Source organism: Sus scrofa, chromosome 6, assembly GCF_054392235.1.
Source record: "Sus scrofa isolate SSC_HxYL_T2T_F1_AM1 chromosome 6, Sscrofa_HxYL_maternal_Yorkshire_Landrace_v2.0, whole genome shotgun sequence".
Taxonomy (NCBI): Eukaryota; Metazoa; Chordata; class Mammalia; order Artiodactyla; family Suidae; genus Sus; species Sus scrofa.
In genome coordinates, this window is record NC_139388.1 from 71,651,690 (window position 1) to 71,671,423 (window position 19,734).

Below are 19,734 nucleotides of genomic sequence, written 5' to 3' on the forward strand. Positions count from 1 at the left end.
TGGGGAGAAGCACAAAGGGCTCCCTGAATTTACTCTCTCTGAGCTGGCCCAGCCCGGCTCAGTGCTGATGCGCTCACCGCAGTCCCAGCCTTTGTGCCCTGGAGGGCCCTTGGCTGCCAGGCTATTCGGAGTCCTAACACAGCTAAAGGGAGTTAAGCAATTGCAACCTCTCCAACCCCATCTGGAGACAATTGCTTGAGTCACTTCAGCACTTTTGCTGTGTCCCCGTAGTTAATTACAAGGAGCAGTCCCTTCATTCCATTTTGAAAGGCATCTGTGGAGGTGGCCGCTCATTCTCTCTCCAGTCCCTGCACCAGCAGCGGCCTTCACAGCACCCAACAGTTAGTGTAGCTTTAGTTTAGTTTTGTTTTTTAATGGCCATACCTGTGGCATATGGATTCCTGCGCTAGGGGTCAAACAGGAGCTGCAGCTGCCGGCCTACACCACAGCCACAGCCACAGCCACTCAGGATCCGAGCTGCAGAGCTGTCCTGCGGATCTTTCACCCACTGCGAGAGGCCAGGGATTGAAACCACATCCTTACAGACACTAGGTCAGGTTCCTAACCTGCTAAGCCACAATGGGAACTCCAGTTAATGTAGCTTTAAATGCCTGCGGACTGCAGGAAGGAAGGGGTCCCCCTAGGGCCTAGAGGCGGCGCCACTCTGTAACGTTCTTTCTTTTGCCAAAATCAGCAAACCAAGTGGAGGAGTTCCCATTGCGGCACAGCGGAAACGAATATGACTAGGAACCATGATGGTGTGGGTTCGATCCCTGGCCTTGCTCGGTGGGTTAAGGATCCGGTGTTGCTGTGGTGTAGGTCGAAGACGCGGCTCGGATCTGGCGTTGCTGTGGCTCTGGCTGTGGCTGTGCTGTAGGCCAGCAGCTGCAGCTCTGATGTAACCAGTAGCCTGGGAACCTCCATATGCCGCGGGCGCGGCCCTGAAAAGCAAAAAAGGAAAGAAAAGAAAGAAAAAAAGTGGAGGAAGGGAGGACAAAGGCACAGGTCCTGCTGCCTTCAGTTCCCCAGCGTGAGGAAGCAATATGCTTTGAAAGTAGCCCTGGAGGCCCCCAGAGTTACAGAAGGAATTTTTCCTGAAGGAGCGGAGGGCGGCCTCTGTCCCGCCCCTCTCCCCGCAGCGCGCTCCGTCTGCACTTGTGCTCCTTTCCAAACCCCAGGGGGACCCCAGAGGCTAAAGATGGAAAGGGAGTCGGTGGCCTACATCCCCGCTTGCATAAGCCGCATTTCTAAGTTGGTCCATGCCCTTGCAGGCAGCCCGGAGCGTTTCGTCCTGCTGGCTCTCAGAGAGGACAAAGTGAACCCGCTGCGGCTCCCCCGACCTCGGAAAACACCTCTCCGCCTGTGCCCTCGACCTGCCAGCCGGGCGGGCCTGATATGTGTGTGGGATGCCCAGACGCAAAACTGGCGAAGAGACCTGGGGCCCTGGCCTGGGTCTCTGAGAAGGACCTCGATGGGGACTCACCCACTGTCTTTCCAATGATCTTGCCAAGTGCAAACATCGGCCTTTAATTAAGTGAGGAAATTGGCTGCCCAGAAGGAGCCTGAATTGGGGGTAAAGGGGGGTGGGGAGTGCGGGGAGTTGTCTCAGAGCACAGGAGGAAGGGAAGACGGAAATTGCATGGAGATCCGTTTCCGCCTCGAGTCCCGCGCGACCCCCCGGCCAGCGAGAGGCGAGGAAAGAGCCATCCGGGCTGTCTGTTGCTGATGGAGCCCCGCGAAGGCAGGGGGAAGCCGGGAAAGTGTGTGTGGGGTCAGCCTAGGTGGGGAGAGGCCAGGCCGAGGACGTGCCGAGGGGGAGGGGGCGCAGCGGGCAGTGCCGGGGTGGGGATGGGGGCGCCGCGGAGGCGGAGGCCCATTAAGTGGTTGGGGGCGGAGCCTGACGCTGCGAATTCCGCCCCGGCGGCCGGCCTGAGCCTCGCCTCCCGCCGCCAAAGCAGAACATTGCGAATTAGCGCATTTTGCGGTCAATTTTCCACAGCTTAAGGATCACTAAGCCACCCACGTGAGCGGCCCCACCCAGCGCGGCTGGGATCTCAGGGTCTGGGCTCGAGAGGGGTGGTGGCCCTAGGAGCTGCGGGTGCCAGGGTGAAGAGGGCGGCTCTCTGGCCCCTTTATTGCGGCCCTAACTCTGGAGAGGGGGCGGGTCGGGCGCCCCCGCTGCGGGCCGCAAGAGCTGCGCAGAGGGCCATTGGTGTGCTAATACCGCCGAGTTGAAAGGCGCGGACGGCGGTTTATGGGGCGGGATCATAATTAGAGGACAAATTGCCCGGCTGCCCGGGCAGCTCGAGACCGCGGGTGGGGCGAGGGGGACAGGCCGAGCGAGGCGCGCGCCCAGCCTCCGTGCAGATGTGCAGCAGCTGGAAGCCCGCGCGCGGCGGGGTGCCCCGAGTTTGGCCCCGAGGGGGCGGGCGCGGGCGCGGCTTTGTGGGACCAGCACAATGCCCTTAACACTCGGCTGCCCCCTTTGTGCCGGGCCGCGCCGCCCGCCAGCCCTGCAGCGCCTTTGTAGCGCGCCGCCACCGCCCCAGGCCGAGCGAGAGCGCGGGAGCCACTCCGCCCAGCCAGCCCCCGGCGCTTCAAAGCTGCCCGGCGCGTGCCAGAGCCCGCAGTCCAGCCGCGGTCCAGCCGCTCGCCCCGGGCCGGGCCCTGCTCGGATCTGGGCGACTGGCCCTGCGGCCAGGATGGAAAAACAATCCGGAGCCGCTGTCGCCTACGCCTCTGCCTGAAAGGAGGGCGGGGCGAGATTCTCCACGCTGCTTGGCGCCTGGGAACGCCGCTGCCTGGCAGGGCCCATCCATAACCCGAGCGGGTGGGGAAGAGGGTGCCTCGGCTCCGGGAAGCTGGGGGACCCACCAAGGTCCAGTCATTTCCCCTCCATCTCACACTGAGGCCCTGCAAAGGCCAATTCGTTCATTCCTTGGCAGCAGGGCTCCACTGACGCACTTTTGGGGCCATGCAACTTTCCCATCTCCCTCACAAGCAGCAGCAGTGGCCCACTTGTTCATGAAACCCAGGCCAAAAGAACCCAGTAGAGAGAAATGTGCAGGTTTGAACCCGGGGTCTCCCCTGGACGGCAGTCTCCTGGACCCTCACAGCTGCTGCAGTTCCACCTCCTGCAGCCTAAGCGGAGACACAGCACCCAAATCTGGCTAATAAGGCCCAGCGGTCCTGGGGCATATGCCTCCTCCTCCGAGTTTTGCGGGTCTCCAGCCACAGCCTGAATAATGAAAAGGGGTTGGCATCTCAGACTCCCCCTCCCATTTGTAGAGACCCAGAGGCAGCCAAGGGGCAGCGGTGAGGAGGATAAACGCCCAGGCCTTCCCTGTGAGGGAAAGGGTTCTCAGAGCCTGAATTGTCCACCTGCAAACTCAGGACTGGGGGTGGGGCGGCCATTCTGACTGCCCTGGCTCGAGGCTGCCTGAAGCTTGCCCTCCAGCTTGAAGAGTGTGGGGTGGGTCCTAACAGGCCCAGGGGGCACCAGAGCCCAAATTGCACCCTGACACAGGATCGCTCCCAGTCTCGAGGCCCCGTGGAGGAGGAGGCTGGCTGTGGCCCCGTGGGAGGGCTGCGCGCTTTAATGGGACACATGTTGCTGTGTGGCCCCCGTGGGCCCGGCCTGTGCCTGGCTTTGAGTGGCCACAGGCAGAAAATTGCTGCATTGTCCCGACATTAGGGCGACTAATGCGGCATTGCCAGTGTGGCCAGAGCGTGAAGCCCACAGAAAGGCCTCGCTGGCGGGTGCTCCGGTCTCAGCGTCTTCATCAGGCCCAAGGAGGCCTGGTGCTTGATCACAGTCATTAGCGGGCCTTGCAACCAGCAGGGCTCATGGATCTTCCCCAGTGTGCTTGGTAGAGGGGCCCAGAACCTATGGACACTGGAAGGGGACAGGGCATGGTTGAGGTGGGCACGGGAGGGAACTCGGGACTCAGGACATGGCGAGAGTAAGAGGGATAAAGACTGAGAAGGGGTAAAAGACGTCCCTCAGGAGGGAGGAGGGGTCCTGGAGGTGAGGCCTGGGCTAAGGGAGGGGGGCAGGCAGAGGGAAGGGGGAGAACTTCCCAGTTTGCTCCCCTCCCCTCCCCCACAGGGCTCTGTGAGTCCGGGAGCACCTCATTGACATGTAAACGAGAGGCCCCTATAAAGGCGGCACTGTCCTGGCATGCTCCGCTATGACAACATGGGCGCTGAGCCCGAGACCCAGGGCAGCTCTGGGGGCCCCTCTGGCAACTTCCGCAAGGTCTGGGGTCTTGAGCATTGCAGGGTCGGGGATCTCGGGGGGGGGGCGGAGGGTGAGAGGGCTGAGACCCAGCTGTCTAACTGCTGCTCACCCACAGATCTCCAAGCCCCTGATGGAGAAGAAGCGACGGGCGCGCATTAATGTGTCTCTGGAGCAGCTCAAAGCATTGCTAGAGAAACACTACTCACACCAGGTGAGACGGAGGGGACGTGGTGGAGCTCGGGAGTGATAGGATCCCCAGTCTCCTCCCCTCGAACCCTGGCCGCCGTGCTAAGAGCCCTTTCCGCGGGTCGGCAGATCCGGAAACGCAAGCTGGAGAAGGCGGACATACTGGAGCTGAGCGTCAAGTACGTGAAAAGCCTTCAGAACTCGGTGCAAGGTAGAGAGAGGGCCTGGGGGGGGGGCGAGAAGGAACTTGGGGGGGTGGGGAACTTGGGGGGGGGTCAGAGCTATGGATGCTACAAGGCCAGATAAAGGAGGGATGGATGAAGAAGAAAGTCCAGGGCAGCGGGCAGCTGAATGAGGAGGGTTCCCCAGGTCACTGTAAACGGGGAGGCAGCAAACTCCCTGAAGGTGTAATCCAGGTGGGCGAAGGTCTGGACCCCTGGGGGGATTTACTGGTTGTCTCCCCTCCCTTCTCTTCCCTCCCCTTCACTCTTCTTCCCTCCCTTTCTCTCTCCTCTCCTCTCCTCTCCTCTATTCGCCCCTCCTTTCCACATTTCTCTCGGCCGCTCCCCTTTCCCCAGGGCTCTGGCCGGTCCCCAGCGGAGCCGAGTACCCGTCGGGCTTCCGCGGCTGTCTGCCAGGCGTCAGCCAACTTCAGCGGTGCGGCGAGGAGGGCGGTGGCAGCCCGCGCTGCCCCCTGGTGCACGAGCGCGCGGGTGGCAGCACCATGGACAGCGCCAGCCCCGGGCCCGAGGCGCCTGCGCCGCGCGGCCCCTGCGCCCCGGTAGTTTGGGCCCCTGACCCGGCCGCGGGCGGATCCCGGTCCCCGCCACCCCGGCTCTTTGGAGGTCTCCCCGGCCCGTCTACCAGCGTCCCCGGCCCGCAGTCGGCGTCTCGCCGCTTCGCCGAGAGCTCGGGGTCCGGGCTGCGCTTGTGGCGGCCCTGGTGAGACTCAGGTGCGGTCTCGGACTCAAGAGAGCCCTCGTCTTGCCTGGGGACGCAGAGACTGTTCTGAACCGCCCGAACCGCGGTCATCGGTTCTGGTCCCGGGACGGGATGGCCGGGAGGGAGCTGCGTATCTGCGAACTCGGGGAGGTACAGGAAGCCGCGGTTGGACAGGGTTCTGCGCTTCTAGGCATAGCCCATCCCCCACCCCAGCCCTACCAACTCAGGCTGAACCCACTTTCTCCTCCCACCTTCTAGTAGATCAGGGAGGGGGGTGTACCCGGCTGCGCCCCTTTCCCAGGGCCCCTGGCGGGCAGCCCGCCCCCACCCCCGCCCCGCGGCCGCGCCGCTGTGGGAAGGTCGCCGTCGGCAGCGGCGCAGAGCGGACCCCTCGCAGCGAGGAGAATCGCTGCCCCGCCCCGGCCCATTCAACCAGCCGGGGACGCCCGGTTCCCACCGGCACAAAGCGCGCCAGGTCCCGCCCCGCCGGCGAGGGGCCCCCCAGCCCAGCCCACCCCCGCCCTGGACCCACTCTGCTTCCACGGATCCCCACCCCCTCCGCACGCTGCGCGGCCCACCCGCTGGCGCGCACTCGGAAGTCAGCCCCGTCCCTGGAGACCAGCCCTGCGCGGGCCCCGCCCGGTGAGATGCTCCGCCTCCGCCCCGGCCCCCTGACGGTGCGCACCGTCACACCAGCTTGAGGGTTGCGAGGGCAAACCCCCGGCTCCTCTCTAGCGGGAATTCACTTCTCCCTACTCAGAAAAGAACTTCGGCCCGCGGCCTGGCCTCGGGCAGACCCGCCCCAACAGCGCAGTGGCCCCGCCTCTGGGCCTCTGGGCCCGCCAGGAGCCCACCACTCTTGACCACCGAAAATGAGGTCATTGCTGTGCTCAGGCCTGAACCCAGGGGTCCCGGCCCGCGAGGGGAAGCCTAAGGGTAGAGGACAGGAATCCTGCGCTGAGGCCAAGATGAATTCCCGGCACCTCCTCCCACTAGCTTAAAATTCAGAATAAAGAGGCCACGAAGGTTCTGATTTTCTCCCATGATGCCTACTTAGGTGAATCTTCTTTTGAACTACAAATAGCAACTTTGTATAAATCATTGCTCATTTTGAGCTGCCCCTGCCTTGCCGCGTGCTAAACCCGACCTGGTCAGATGGCGGGGCTCCCCTACCCGACCCAGCGGGCTTTTCCGAGGTGGGGCGGCGGTCCCCGGCCGTCTGTCGGGTCTCAGCTTCCCGGCTCTAATCCTTCTGCTGGCCATTAGGTGGCGACCTTGCAGCGTGGACCCAGGCCGCGTCCTCCAGATTCCAATCCTGGCTGGACCGGGGTGGGGGGTGGGCGGTGTCACCGGCACCACGGGTCCGCCTCCTCTAGGCGGGGCTCCATCGACTCCGCTCTCCTGGCCCTCCAGAATCCACCTCAGTGGGGTCAGCGGTCCCTGAAGCCATCCTCAGGCCAGGGCTGCCACCTTCAGTCACAGGTCCTCTCCTCCCTCTGTTAGAGCTTTGAGGCCCCCCCCCCCCCACGCCATCCTGCCGCTGCTCCAGGCCCGTCTCGCTCGCTGGGTGGGTGTCGCGTGATTTGCAGAGCGAAAGGGGCAAGTCTGACTCAAAGGAAGGGCGCGCTAGCGGAGGAATTCAGGACCCAGAGGGAAAGATGTTCGGGTGTAGCTGTGCTGTTGGGTTCTAGAGAGGTGTTTCTAGGAAACTGGCATGGGATTGCCTGGTGCAAATCATAGGAAGTTTTTATTGGATTCTGTACAGAAATGCTCAGTTGTTGAAGAAAAAAAAAACCTACAAACGGATCCTGGCTCTGGGCTGGGTGGTGGTATGAAGACAGCGCTCCCTGCCTGCTGAACCCAGGGTCCAGCTGCTCATCAAGGCAGCCAGCAGGCCTGGAGGCTGGACAAAGGGAGAGAGGGTCCTCCCTTCTCTTTAATTTTGTAAAAATCAGGACTGGAGGGACTTCAGGAGACCATGCCTCCTGTGGGTATTGCCATCAGATATGAAATACACAGAGTGAAAACGCAAGGTGACAAATTGGCCAGCCTGATGGGGGTGGGGGGCAGTGGCTAACTGCTGACCTCTGCCCCCACATGACATGTCTGTCCTCGAAGGCACAGCTGCGTTGGCAAGGCAGGCCTCCCACGGCTGAGGCTGGACTGGAGCCCCTGCCTTGCTCACGTGGCCAGCCCATCCCCCCAAGTTACCCCACAGCCAGAGATGGAAGGGGCCTCTGAAGCTGAGACAAAACTGGGCACTAGTTCCCATGGCCCCCACATTCTCCCCATTCCCAGGGGCCTCTCTGGAGCTGGGACCCTGCCTGGAGGGTAAGGAGACAGCCTTGACCACCTGAGTGGCAGAGGCAGTGCTGCAATTCCAGATTCCAGAACAGGAAGGAAGTGGGTGTAGACCAGCTCTTTGCTGAACCTGGAACCCACTCCAGGTCTTCATATGTCGGAGCCACCGATGGGAGGCAGGGGATGGGGTGAGACTCCCTCTGCATCCCGCCCCACCACTCCAGCCCAAGGTCACAGCTGTTTCTGGGCTTCTCCTTAGCCCGAGTCTGGCGTCTTCCGCCATGGAAGACCCAGCAGGCCCTCTCCAGGGCCCGTGGCCAAGCCTGGGCTGGCGAGAGGTCTGCCCAGCATGGAGAGCAATGAAGAGCCCTGCCTCAGGGTGGAGAAAGAATCTCACCAGGGACCAGGCCTTAAACCCAGAATTTGGGAGGCCTGGAAGCCAAAATCCCTTCCTGGGCAGACCTGCATGGGTTGGGGAGAGGCACCAGGACCAGGAAGCCCCCTCCCCCTTTGCTTAATTTCTGTCCACCATGTATCCAGGACTTTCATGGTGGGAGTCACAGAGGTGGCTGAATGAAGGCAGAGTGATGGGGGGGGGCAGATGCTAATAGCGGTCAAGGTGAGTGTGGTGCAACGGGGACGGGTGCAAAAGTGTTGTGCTTTAGCTGGGGTGGGAGGATTTCCCAAGCAGGCCAGGGGCACTAAGCATGGGCGGCCTCAGGCTTGGGGGCCACATCAGGCCAGAAGACTGACCTCCACAAAGGTTTCATGGAGGGCCCTAGACTCACTCTCACTCCCTGTCCACCCAGTGGTCAGGGCACACTGACCAGGAGCCTTGTCCAAGCAGTCCTGAGAGTTAATATGGTCGCCTGCTCATCACACATGGGGAAGCCAAGGCAGAACAGGTCAGCAGGGAGACCTGCTGAGAGAACGGGTTGGGCTACGAAGACCCCTGTGCTTAGAGACCCTCTGTGCCCCACCCCCTGAGGTGCGATAATTACAGTGCAGGGCAGAAAGCTGGGTGCAGTCTCGTGGCTCCTGCAGGGCTGGGCTTTGTTGCATCGGGTGGTGGCCCTGTCCCTGGCTCCCCACCAGCCTCAGCCCCAGCCCCCATCCCCAAGCCCCAGCCTCCCTCTGCCCCACAGACGCCCTGCCCAGCCGCTGGTCCATGCCCACTGTGGTCATCCAGGGAGGTGGTCGCCCCTCCAGGCAATGGCCGCTTTCCGGGGCTGGCAGAGAGCCACTGCCGTCACCTCGGGAGGGCTGGCACGTCTGGGAGCCGATGGTGGTGGGTTCAGCGTAGCCTGCCCCGAGCGCGGGCCAGGATGGCATCTTTGGTGCTTTGGTCCCGCGGGCCGCCCGGCCTGCCTGTTGACCTGGGCAGGCGCCAGCGGGCCCTAGGACGCCGAGCCCAGCGAGTCCGAATGCAGCGTGACGTAGCCCGACGACTCGGAGGGCGAGCTCAGGAAGCTGCTGGTGCTGCCGCCGCCGCCGCCGCCCGCGCGGAGGCCCCCAGGCTCGCCCCACGACGCGCTCAGGCCGGTCCGCAGGGTCCCCGCGTGCGCGTGCACGGGCGCCGCCTGGCGCGGCCCGGGGCTCCCTTGAGCGCCACCGCCGCCAGGGGGCGCCGCGTCCCCGCCGGGCTCCGCGCCGTCGGGGGCGGGCGCGCGGGCCGGGAAGGGGCGGCGCGGGGCGCGCGGGCGGCGAAGGGCCTGCGGCTCCCGCTCGAAGGCGGTCAGCGCGAAGGCGTCGGGCAGCAGCGAGGCCGAGGCGCAGCGGATGCCGGGCCCGGGGCGGCGGCGCGGGCTGCCGGGGGGCGAGCCGGGGGCCCGGCGGGGGCCTTCGGCCGCGGCCGGAGGGCGCAGCGACAGCAGGCTCTCCGCCGAGCGACGGCGCGGGCGGAAGGGGGGCGCATCCTCTGCGAAGGCCAGCAGGCTGCCGCGGCGCCGGTCTGGCCCTCCGGGCAGCACCAGGGCGGCCAGATCCTCGCCGGAGCCCCAGCGCGGCAGGAACGAGGGCAGCGGGACGGCGGCCCACACGTCCGCGTCGTCGTGGGAGAAGCGTCGCGTGGGCGGGACCTGTCAGGACAGTGGGGTTAACCCGGGCTGCCCTCCTGGAAAGGGGGGACCCAGCCGCCCCACACTGGGCTGGGCGGCCCATGGGTCAGGGACCAGGCCTGGCCAGGGCACCCTGGTTTGGCGCTGTGAGATTTGGGGCAAGAGACAAGCTTTCCCATCCTCAGTGTCGTCCTCTGTAGCTTGGGTCGGAGGGGGAGAAGTCCCCTCGAGTAGGGTGCTGGGCCTCCAGGAGGTGCCAGATGGAGCACCCTCTGGGAACACAAGGGAACATGGGCACAGGGGCTGGGATGCCCTCCACGGGTCCAGCCCTCCACCCTCTGTGACCTGGGGCCAGCCTCCAGGAACTGTGGCAGGCGAGGTGGCTCAGAGAGGGAAGGCCATGGAGCGGTCCCGGTATTCCCCCCACCACGTATTGTGCGCTCCTGCCCGGCCTGTTCCTACCTGCAGGTACTGCATCTTGTCCTCCTGCAAGGGCTGCAGAGGGCAGAACTGGGGCAGGCCGCCCTCCAGGGCAGAGAGCTCATACTTGGCCATCCTGTCCAGGGCCACAAAGTCACCCCCACAGCTGTAGTCACCAGCACGCTCCAACACTAGGTCTGGGGAGATGCCGCCTTCCAGGCTGGTATCTGCAGGGAGGGCACAGAAACTTAGGGCCAAAGAAACCGGGGGCGGGGGGGGGGGGCAGGCATCCAGAAGTGATTCCCAGAGCCCTCAGAGAAACACACAGGGCAGGGGGGCCTGGTTAGAGAAGAAGGGTGGGGTCCTCTCTTCAAATCCTGACTCTGCCACCTTCCTTTGTTTTGTTGGGTTTCTTTTCTTTTTTTGTCTTTTGACTTTTTCTAGGGCCGCACCTGCAGCATATGGGGGTTCCCAGGGTAGGGGTTGAATTGGAGCTGCAGCCACTGGCTTACACCACAGCCACAGCAACTCGAGATCTGAGCCGAGCGTCCGTGACCTACACCACAGTTCACGGCAGCACCGAGTCCTCAACCCACTGAGCGAGGCCAGGGACCGAATCTGCAACCTCACAGTTCCTAGTCAGATTTGTTAACCACTGGGCCAGGATGGGAACTCCTGTTTCCGTTTTTTCTTTGGTCACCAGGGGCATTCGGAAGTTCCCTGGGCAGGGATCGAACCTGAGCCACAGCAGTGACACCAGATCCTTAACCCTCTAAGCCACCGGGGAACTCCTGCTTCTAGTTGAGGGGCTGGGGAGATCACACCCTGAGTCAGTGTCCTCCTCTGTGGGGGTGGGAACTAAACAGAAACCAGGAGCTGACACTGCCCGGCACGTGGCAGGGGCTCAGCCACGGGTAACACTGTGACTTCTGTGGGGACAGGACTGGGTCTGCAGGCGCCCCTGGAACAGTTCACCCCAACCCCTCAGGTCAGAAGCTTGAACATTCAGGCTGGAGTCCACAGCTACTCTGGGTTTTGTTTTTGCCTTTTTGGGCCGCACTTGCGGCATATGGACGTTCCCAGGCTAGGGATCAGATCAGAGCTACAGCTGCCAGCCTACACCACAGCCACTGCAACGCCAGATCTGAGCCCTGTCTGCAACCTACACCACAGCTCGCAGCAACACTGGATCCAGAAAGCACTGAACAAGGCCAGAGATCGAACCCAAATCCTCATGGATACTAGTCGGATTCATTTCCGCTGCGCCACAATGAGAACGCCCCACAGCTACTCTGTTAACCAGAACATCTGCTTACCTGGAACCCTGGGGCAGCCAAGCGACAGGAGACTATCCTGAGGGACACCCAGCTTGGGTCCCTTAGGGGTTCAGGCACCTTTGGGGTCATAGAGTTGTTATCCCACTGAGCCCAGCGACCTCACCCAGGCACCTCTCTCCCCGGGGGCTGTTCTCAGGCCATCCTCACCTTCATCCGAGTCCTCTTCGTTGGCCAGGAGGGCCAGGCACTTCTCCCAGACGGCCCTGAGGTCAGCGCGGTAGCGGTCGCAGGCCCAGAGGAACACGGGCAGCAGCAGGGCCTGGGTCACCGAGCACCACAGCACACACAGTGCCATCCAGGGCGCCGAGGCGTCTGCCCGCAGGCTGCTGAAGCTCACCACCTGAGGGGACAGGGCTTGGCCTGGCACCCAGCGGGACCCCCATCTGGCTTCCCCTCTCAGCCACAGTGCTGCCATCCACGGGGCAGGTCTGACTGCCCAGCTGCCAGAGGAGGACGAGACGTGTGGGGCGATGACCCACAGAGCTCCAGGCTCTTGGGCGAGAAAAAGCCAGAGTGGGAGCGGAAGCACCTGTCCACCAACAGCTACTGGCAGCCAGGATGAACGATCATAACTCTGAGTGTGCACAGCCCTTCACAGTGTACTGGTTAATTATAACCCCATCTGTGTGCACAGCCCTTCACAGTGTACCCGTAGATCATAACCCTGAGTGTGCACTGCCCTTCACAGTGTACCAGTGAGATCACAACCCTGTGGATGCACAGCCCTTCACAGGGTACCGGTTGGCACTGGGCCTGCCCTCGCCCATCTCACCCCGTGGCGGCCCAAGGAGGGGGAGGCAGGGGTCAGCACCCCTTCTGCGAGCCAGGTCTCAAGTCTCCCAGCTCAGCGGCCTTTCTACTATCCCCGCTGCTCCTCGGCTAGTGGCCTCCTCGGCCCTGCCCCTCCTCTGAGACCCTCGAGGAGAATCAAAGTTGTTTCAGAGGATCAGAGGGTCAGCGAGGGGGGCCTGCAGGCCACTGCCCTCACTCCCCTGCTCCCGGAGACTTCATTCTCCAGCCCAGAGTGACTTTTAACTATTCCCCTTGCAGAACAGAAGCAGGCATGGGGCAGACATCCCAGTGGCTCTTCCGTGCAAGCTGTGAGGCCCTCGGAAACATGCGGGGGGCAGGAGGTGCCCAGGGGCTGGACCCTGACTAGGAGGGTCACGGTCACCTTCTGGAGCTCAGATCCTGCAATGACACCCTGCCCAGCTGCTAGGACAAAGCCCCTCTTTGGTCACTGTCCCTAGACCCTTCCCTCCCATGGGTGGGAGGGCTTGGCCTGCGGCCAGGCAGCCCTTGGACCCTTTGCTCGCAGGGCCTTCTTCTAGCCAGTCCCCACTTAGACCTTCTCACCCATCGGGGTCAAGTCCAATCCACAGCCCACGTTCAAGGCCTGCCCTGCCTCCGGATTCAGGGCCAAAGCCGGTTCAGCCACATTAAATCCCCCGGTGTCCATCCTGGGACCTGGACCCACCAGGAAGCCTGTGGCATGTTCCACCTCCCACCCTCAGCATCGAATGTGCCTTCTTCAGGTCAGGAGAGGAAAGTCCCCTGCCGTGTCACAGACAGACCCTAGTATCTGCAGCCACCTTGACGTGTTTTTTGGCCGCCCCACAGCATATGGAGTTCCCAGGCCAGGGATCACATCTGAGCCAGTGTTGTGAACCACACCACAGCCACGGCAACACCAGGTCCTTAACCCACTGCTCTGGGCCAGGGATCGAACCCGAGTCCCTGCAGTTGCAGAGACACTGTGGATCCTGTGTGTCACAGTGGGAACGCCAGGCAGGTCATTTGAGGTCTCTGAACTTCGTTCCCTACATCTGTAAAATGGGATGAGGGTGGTTGCCTCTGCAGAGATCTGGCGTGAGGATTCCAACACCTAAGGCCTGGAGCAGGCCCAGCACCAGGGCTGCCCCAGAGCGCCCCCCGAGCCCCACCCGCCCGCCCGGGAAAGGCTCACCCACCAGCACGGGAAAGCCCATGAGGCAGTCGTAAATGAGGACAATGGTGGCCACCAGGCCCGTGATCTGCAGCGAGGTTTTGGCGGGCTCGGAGCCGTCGATGGAGGAGCGGCGCTTGCCCTGGGCGTCCTCCACCACGATGGTGGGCACGGTGAAGGCACGGCGGTCCGCCCGGCGCCCCACCTGCCCGGCCAGCGTCTGGAAGAGGGCGATGGCCGTGCAGACCACGCCCATGGCCACGCTGCCGCCCACCAGCAGCAGGAAGCAGACGCCGAAGCCCAGGCCGATCTCAGCCACGATGAAGCGGCAGCCATGGGTATAGAAGCGCTCGCTCGTGTCGTGCCAGCCGACGGCCGGCAGGGCCGACAGGACGAAGGACACCATCCAGATGCCCATGACCGTGTGCACCGCCTGCTTCTTGGCATTGCTCAGCCTGGCACGGGGGAGGGGTGGGTGGGTAGGAAAGAGGGACCAGGAGTCACTCGCGGGGGCTCTTGTGAGGCCGCTGGGGATCCTCCACTCCCCCAGCCCCCGAGGACGCGTGCTGTCACACGCCTGTCGCACCAAGTTCTTCACTACCAGACACTGTACACACGCACACAGCCACATGCATACCCACGGGGGTGGCACATGGCACGGGGGCCCCGTCCCCATGCCGAGGGCATCTGTGCACTCGGGCACACGTGTCCCCCTCTCCAAGGACACCAGACCCTCGGGGGCACACGTGCTCGCGCCCAAGAACTCACCGGTAGTTGACGGGCCAGCGAACCATCCACATGCGGTGGTAGGAGAGGGAGGTGACAGAGAAGCAGGTGGCCAGGGTGAGGGTGTAGAAAGTGGAGACAAAGACCTTGCAGAGGCCCTCGTTCCACTCGTAGTCGGGGCGCTGGCGCCGCAGCTGCACCACCGCGTAGGTGGCGATGGGCACGGCCACGTTGAGCATGTGGGTGGCCGCGAGCGTGCACAGCAGGAACTCCAGGGGCTTCCACTTCTTCTGCTTGGCACCCACGCTGAGGATGCCCCAGGCGTTGGCCAGCAGGGAGAGGCCTCCACATGCCAGCCAGCCCACCGCACTGCCAGGCAGCCGCCGCTCATCACTCATGGTGCAGACGGAGCTGGCCGGCGACTGGGACATCCTCCTCGAGCCAGGCCTCGGCTCAGAGCAGCAGCCCTCACAGGTGGTGGCCCGGGGACCCCAGGGACCAGGAGCATCTGCAGTGGAGGGGAAGCCAAAGAGTTCTCAGTGGCTCCCTCTGGCTACAGCATCGGAACTCTTGGGAGTGGGAGACGGAGGGGGTCCCTGATGGGCCGTGACCTGTCTAGTCCTGGCCTGGGCTGGCTATGTCACCCTCGTCCTCCCTCTCTGGAGCCTCCTGGCTCCCAGGGGACATATACAGAGGAGCTCAGTAAGTGCACATTTCCTAACTTCCACCCACTCCTGGACAATGTGCAGCATCTAGGCTTCCTTCAGGGCCAGCTGCGTCCTCAGGAAAGCAGCCAGGCTGGGCCCAGATGGGCACTGTGCCATCTGTCTGCTTTGGTCCTGTCCCAGAACCAGTCATCTCACGGTTAAACGCCCCAAGTCCTCCCACATCCCATGAGGGGTTCCCCCAGTGCAGGCTGGGGGCCCCTTAATTTTTTTTTCTCTTTAGGGCCACCCCTGCAGCATATGGAAGTTCCCAGGCTAGGGGTCGAATCAGAGCTGCAGCTGCTGGCCTATGCCACAGCCACAGCAACGTGGCATCTGAGATGCCTCTGAGACCTATGCCAGATCCTGAACCCAGTGAGTGAAGCCAGGGATTGAACTTGCATCCTCATGGATACTAGGTGGGTTTTTAACCCATTGAGCCACAGTGGGAACTCTGAGGTGCTGCTTGCTTGCTTCCTTCCTTCCTTCCTTCCTTTATTTATTTATTTATTTATTTAATGGCCCCATCTGCGCACATATAGGGCTTCCCAGGCTAGGGGTTGAATTGGAGCTGTAGCCACCAGCCTACACTACAGCCACGCCAGATCTGAGGCACATCTGCAGCCTACAACACAATGCACGGCAACACTGGATCCCCAACCCACTGAGCGAGGCCAGGGATCGAACCTGCATCCTCATGGATACTAGTCGAATTTGTTTCTACTGTGCTGCAATGGGAACTCCTGAAACAAGGACTTTGCTGCCTCCTCAGGGGCGGGGGCGGTTGGCGGGAGACACCACAACTCTCAAGCCTGGGGCAGGCCAGCTCTCACACACGGCGGGTGCTCTGGATGCCTTGGGCAGCACGGAACTGCAGAATGTGCCCCCAAGGACAGCCTGTGGATATGAACCAGGGATGGGACACTGGGCAGGGGGCACGTGCCAGGGAGCTGGCCCATCCTGCCAGTGGTGAGTCCTCCTTCCCAGCCTGTCACCTCGCTGTGCAGAGCACTGGCCGGTCCCTCTGCTGTGAGCCCGCTCCTCCTGCAGGCTCTTCTGGCCACAGCCTGGAGCAGGCGGGATGGGGAGAAGTACCGCCCTAAGTGCAGGCGGAAGCGTGCACTGCCCACACTTGGCCCTGCTCACCCTCCGGCCTGTTTAATCTCATTGGCAGCAATTCCCCTCTCTCTCTGTCTCTTTTTTTCTTTTTTGGCCACACCCACGGTATGAGGAAGTTCCTGGGCTAGGGATTAAACCTGAGCCACAGCAGTGACAATGCCAGGTCCTAACCCACTGAGCCACCAGGGAAGTCCTTGGGTGCAGTTCTCTTGCCCCCAGCACTTATGGGCACCTACTGTCCCAGACACAGCTATGGGATTCCCCCAGGGACTGTTTCCAGCATGGGATGGACAGGACATCGCAGGCCCCTGGCACTCAGGACAGGGGAAGCCATACCACCTGGCCCGCTGCCAGGCACCTCTGCTTGTCTCATGCAGGGTATTCTGGTTTGTCTTGGCCCGAACACTGTGCGCACCTGAGGACCAGGGAGGGTGTGTCTCCTTCACCTCTGTGCCCCGCTTTGGGCCTGCTCGGATGCCTGACCCAGGGGGGGAATATATTCTGGACCCCACCAGTGCCCACCATGGAGGGCTCGGGGGGCTTCTGGGGCCGGAAGCCTCGTCCCCAGCATCAGGCTTCTGCTTGCACAGGTGTCTCCCCTACCCTACCCCAGCGTGGGAGGGGAGGTGGCCCCTCTGGACCCCCCAGCTGCCGTTCCCGTGTCCAGCAAACCTCCTTGACCCTAGCATACAGAGGCCACCTGGTGTGGGATAAAGAGCTGTTGGCCCCCAGCTCTAGCTCCCCAGGCAGTTATGACTCTGTGGAGCCTCAGTTTTCTCATCTGTAAGTGGATACCACAGTATCTACCTTGTGTGTGGGGAGCCAGGAGACTATGCCAAGGGAAGTTCTGAGAATGGCGCCGGGCACACAGTAAGTGCTCAATAAATGCTTGCCATGTAGCTGTCTGTCCCAAAGGCCTCCCTGCTCACTGAGCATGCTGCCTCTTAAGGGCCAGGACACTGAGCACAGGCAGATGCAGAATCATCCCAACCAGAAGCTGGGACAGCCCAGCTTTGGGGGTAACAAGGCCACAGGGCTACCCTCAGCCAGGCAGGCTGCCTGGCAGTCTACTTGGGGTCCAGAGCAGGCAGAGCATGCATGCTTCTGTGGGCCAGAGGCTCACATCATCAAACAGAAAACTGCAGGGGGTTCCCTGATGGTCCAGTGCTTAAGATGCAGCACTTTCACCAATGCGGCCGGGGTTCAAGCCCTGGTCTGGGAACTGAGATCCCATATCAAACCACGGCCCACTGCAGCCAAAAATAAACACCTACAAAACTGGATTTAGCATTGACCTGGTGGGCCGGCATCTATTTCTACTTGCAATGGGCTGCCGGGCCATCAGATTGGGAGGCATTTCCTCTGATGCCCAAGCAGGCTGTCTGACCCCTGTGACGCTGAGCCCAGCCCCCAGACTCTTCATGGTGCCAGTTCTTCCCCGAGCCTACCCTCCTGGTTCTCACTGCAGGGAAAAGCCTAGGTTTGTGGGCAGGTGAACGTGCCCTCAGGTTCCCTCCTTGGAACAGGCACCCTCCTCTCGGGGATCTTGCCTGAAGGACGGTCATCTTACCCATTTTATTTATTTATTTATTTTTGCTTTTTAGGGCTGCACCCTTGGCATATGGAAGTTCCCAGGCTAGAGGTCGAATCAGAGCTGCAGTTGCAGGCTTTACACCGCAGCCACAGCAATGCGGGATCCGAGCTGCATCTGCAACCTACACCACCGCTCATGGCAACACCGAATCCTTAACCCACTGAGCGAGGCCAGGGATCCAACCCGCATCCTCATGATTCCTAGTCAGGTTGGTTAACCTCTGAGCCTCAAAGGGAACTCCCAGCTCACCCATTTTAAAGATGGTCAAGCAGAAGTAGAGCCATATGCCTAAGTTATTAGGTGCCTGAGCCAGGATCCAAACTCGGCTTGCTTGACATCAAAACCCTGGCCTCTCAAACATTAAAATGCTTGGAAACTTGGCATTTTTTTTTTTTTTTTTTGTTCCTTGAGCTGAGGTTGTCTTTCTGAGCCTCCTGCCCCTGAAAGATGGATCCTAAAGTCCTCTCGATGCAGATGGGAACACGGAGGCTCAGAGCCCCATGCAACACATGGAGGAGGTTTGAAAGCTGGGTGTGTGGACTCCTGAGCCCGGTGTCCTGATCTATCACTGAGGTGGGGAGTGGACAGCAAAGCCTCCAAACGCAGAGTGAGAGGGGGCTGGCTCTGTGGGAGCAAGGAGTCCCCTTTCCTCCAGGTTGATGACCAGCGACTCACTGGTCACACACCTTCCACGTTCATTCTTCACAGGGAGCAGCGGACCCTAGAGGCCAGACCCTAACACCCCAGGCGTCTTGTTGCCCCCTGCGGGGGAACTTTCTCCCGCATCACACTCAAGGAGTCTCCATGGCCTTTCAGGATTGGACTTCCCCCAACCCTGGGTCCCCAGGGACCCTCCCTTCCCTCCCTCTCCCCCCAGGACGTCGTAGGGCAGGCTGCAGGTGTAGCGTCCCTGGGACCCGCTGGACTCCCTCCGCAGGGCCTGCGGGCGGGGCCCCGGCGTGACGTCAGGGCCCTGGGCCAATGAGGCCGCATGGCCCCAGGGCTCTATTGCGCAACAAAGAGAACCCAGAACTTGAAAGGATTCCCGGGCTCGGGCTGCCGCCCCCAGGCTGCTCTCCGCCCGCGCTGCTGCCCGTGCGTCCTGCAAGGGCCTGCTCGGCCGCCGCCCAGGGCGGAGCTCGCGGCCCGGAGCCTCGACATCTCCGCCACGCCCCCCGCCCGCCACGCCCGCCCCCCAGCCCCGCGGTCCCTGCTGCTCGGCCCTCGGATCCCCCGCCCGACCCCGGCGCGCGCTCCGGCCCCAGCGGGGCCCCCCGGCCCTGCCCAGCCCCGAGGGCGCGTCCGAGCCACAGCCTGGAGCCGACGCTGACCGGACTGCGGTCCCCGGACGCTCCCCCGGGTTTCGCGGGGCAAGGATGGGCCCCCGACCCCCAGACCCGGCAGCCCCGCCTCCAGCAAGCAAGCCCCCCGCTCGGGGGCGGCGCTGCCAGGCCCAGAAGAAGGGGTGGCTCTCGGGAAGTTACCCTGAGGTCCCTAAGTTGGGGAGGGGTGCGCAGCTTGAAGCGGTGTCCGCGACCATCCGACCGACCCCGTGACCGACAGACCGCGGACAGCCCCTCCCCGGCCGGAGTCCTCTCTCGGGTCCCCTGCCCGGGGTCCTCCCGCCCAGCCAACCCCCGGACCACGGCGGCGGCGCTCACCCGGCTTTCGGGCGCCCGGGGCTCCAGCTCGCTGCTCCTGCCTCCGGCTCCGGCTGCAGCTCCCGCGCCCCCGGGCCGAGCGCGGGCCGCCGGGGGCCGCGGGGATGGCCGGCGGAGGAGCGGCCCGCGGGCCGGGGCATCCTGGCGGCGGCCGCCCGTGGCCGGCGCGTTCCGCTGCGCTCGGCTCGGCCCCGCCGCCCCTCTGCCCCTCCCTCCCCTCGCGCCGCCGCCGCCGCCGTGCTCCGCTCCCGCCGCTCTGCTGGCTGCGCCCGGGCGGCCGGGGGCGGGGGGCGGAGCAGGGCGCATGCCTCCGCGGGGCCTCCGCACCGCCCCTCGGACCGCCCCGCCCCCGCCCCTCGGAGGCGCGGCCGGGCGCGTCGGTGTGTCTGTCCGCGCGTCTGTCGGTCGCTGTCTTTCTCGCGCTGGCGGAGGCGCGCCCTCCGCACCCGCGCCGCCTAGCCGAAGCCCCCTGGGACGGCGGCGCCTCCCGCGGCTCCGGGAC

The 19,734-nt window shown here is 63.2% G+C and overlaps 2 protein-coding genes across 9 annotated transcripts; one reads left to right on the plus strand and one right to left on the minus strand.

The window, feature by feature from the left end:
* Positions 1-1,284: 1,284 nt before the first annotated feature.
* HES3 (hes family bHLH transcription factor 3) lies at positions 1,285-6,651 on the plus strand. Of its 7 annotated transcripts, none has more exons than XM_084958934.1 (4): positions 1,285-1,573; positions 4,356-4,451; positions 4,556-4,637; positions 5,005-6,651. In XM_084958934.1, the coding sequence occupies exons 2-4, from the start codon at positions 4,371-4,373 to the stop codon at positions 5,370-5,372; spliced, it is 531 nt and encodes a 176-aa protein (XP_084815060.1). In that variant the 5' UTR covers positions 1,285-1,573; positions 4,356-4,370; the 3' UTR covers positions 5,373-6,651. The 7 variants fall into 7 exon arrangements, with proteins under 7 accessions (XP_084815060.1, XP_084815059.1, XP_084815063.1 ...); XM_084958933.1 differs by having other exon boundaries at positions 1,285-1,534; XM_084958937.1 differs by lacking the exon at positions 1,285-1,573 and adding an exon at positions 1,623-1,760.
* Positions 6,652-7,096: 445 nt separating this feature from the next.
* Positions 7,097-19,511, minus strand: GPR153 (G protein-coupled receptor 153). 2 transcript variants are annotated; one of them, XM_021095249.2, is made up of 6 exons: positions 19,233-19,511; positions 14,197-14,662; positions 13,454-13,883; positions 11,631-11,823; positions 10,189-10,373; positions 7,097-9,747 (listed from the first exon to the last, which is right to left on the minus strand). In XM_021095249.2, exons 2-6 carry the CDS (start codon positions 14,583-14,585, stop codon positions 9,067-9,069), a joined length of 1,878 nt encoding a protein of 625 aa, XP_020950908.2. In that variant the 5' UTR covers positions 14,586-14,662; positions 19,233-19,511; the 3' UTR covers positions 7,097-9,066. The 2 variants fall into 2 exon arrangements, with proteins under 2 accessions (XP_020950908.2, XP_084815057.1); XM_084958931.1 differs by lacking the exon at positions 13,454-13,883.
* Positions 19,512-19,734: the final 223 nt, after the last annotated feature.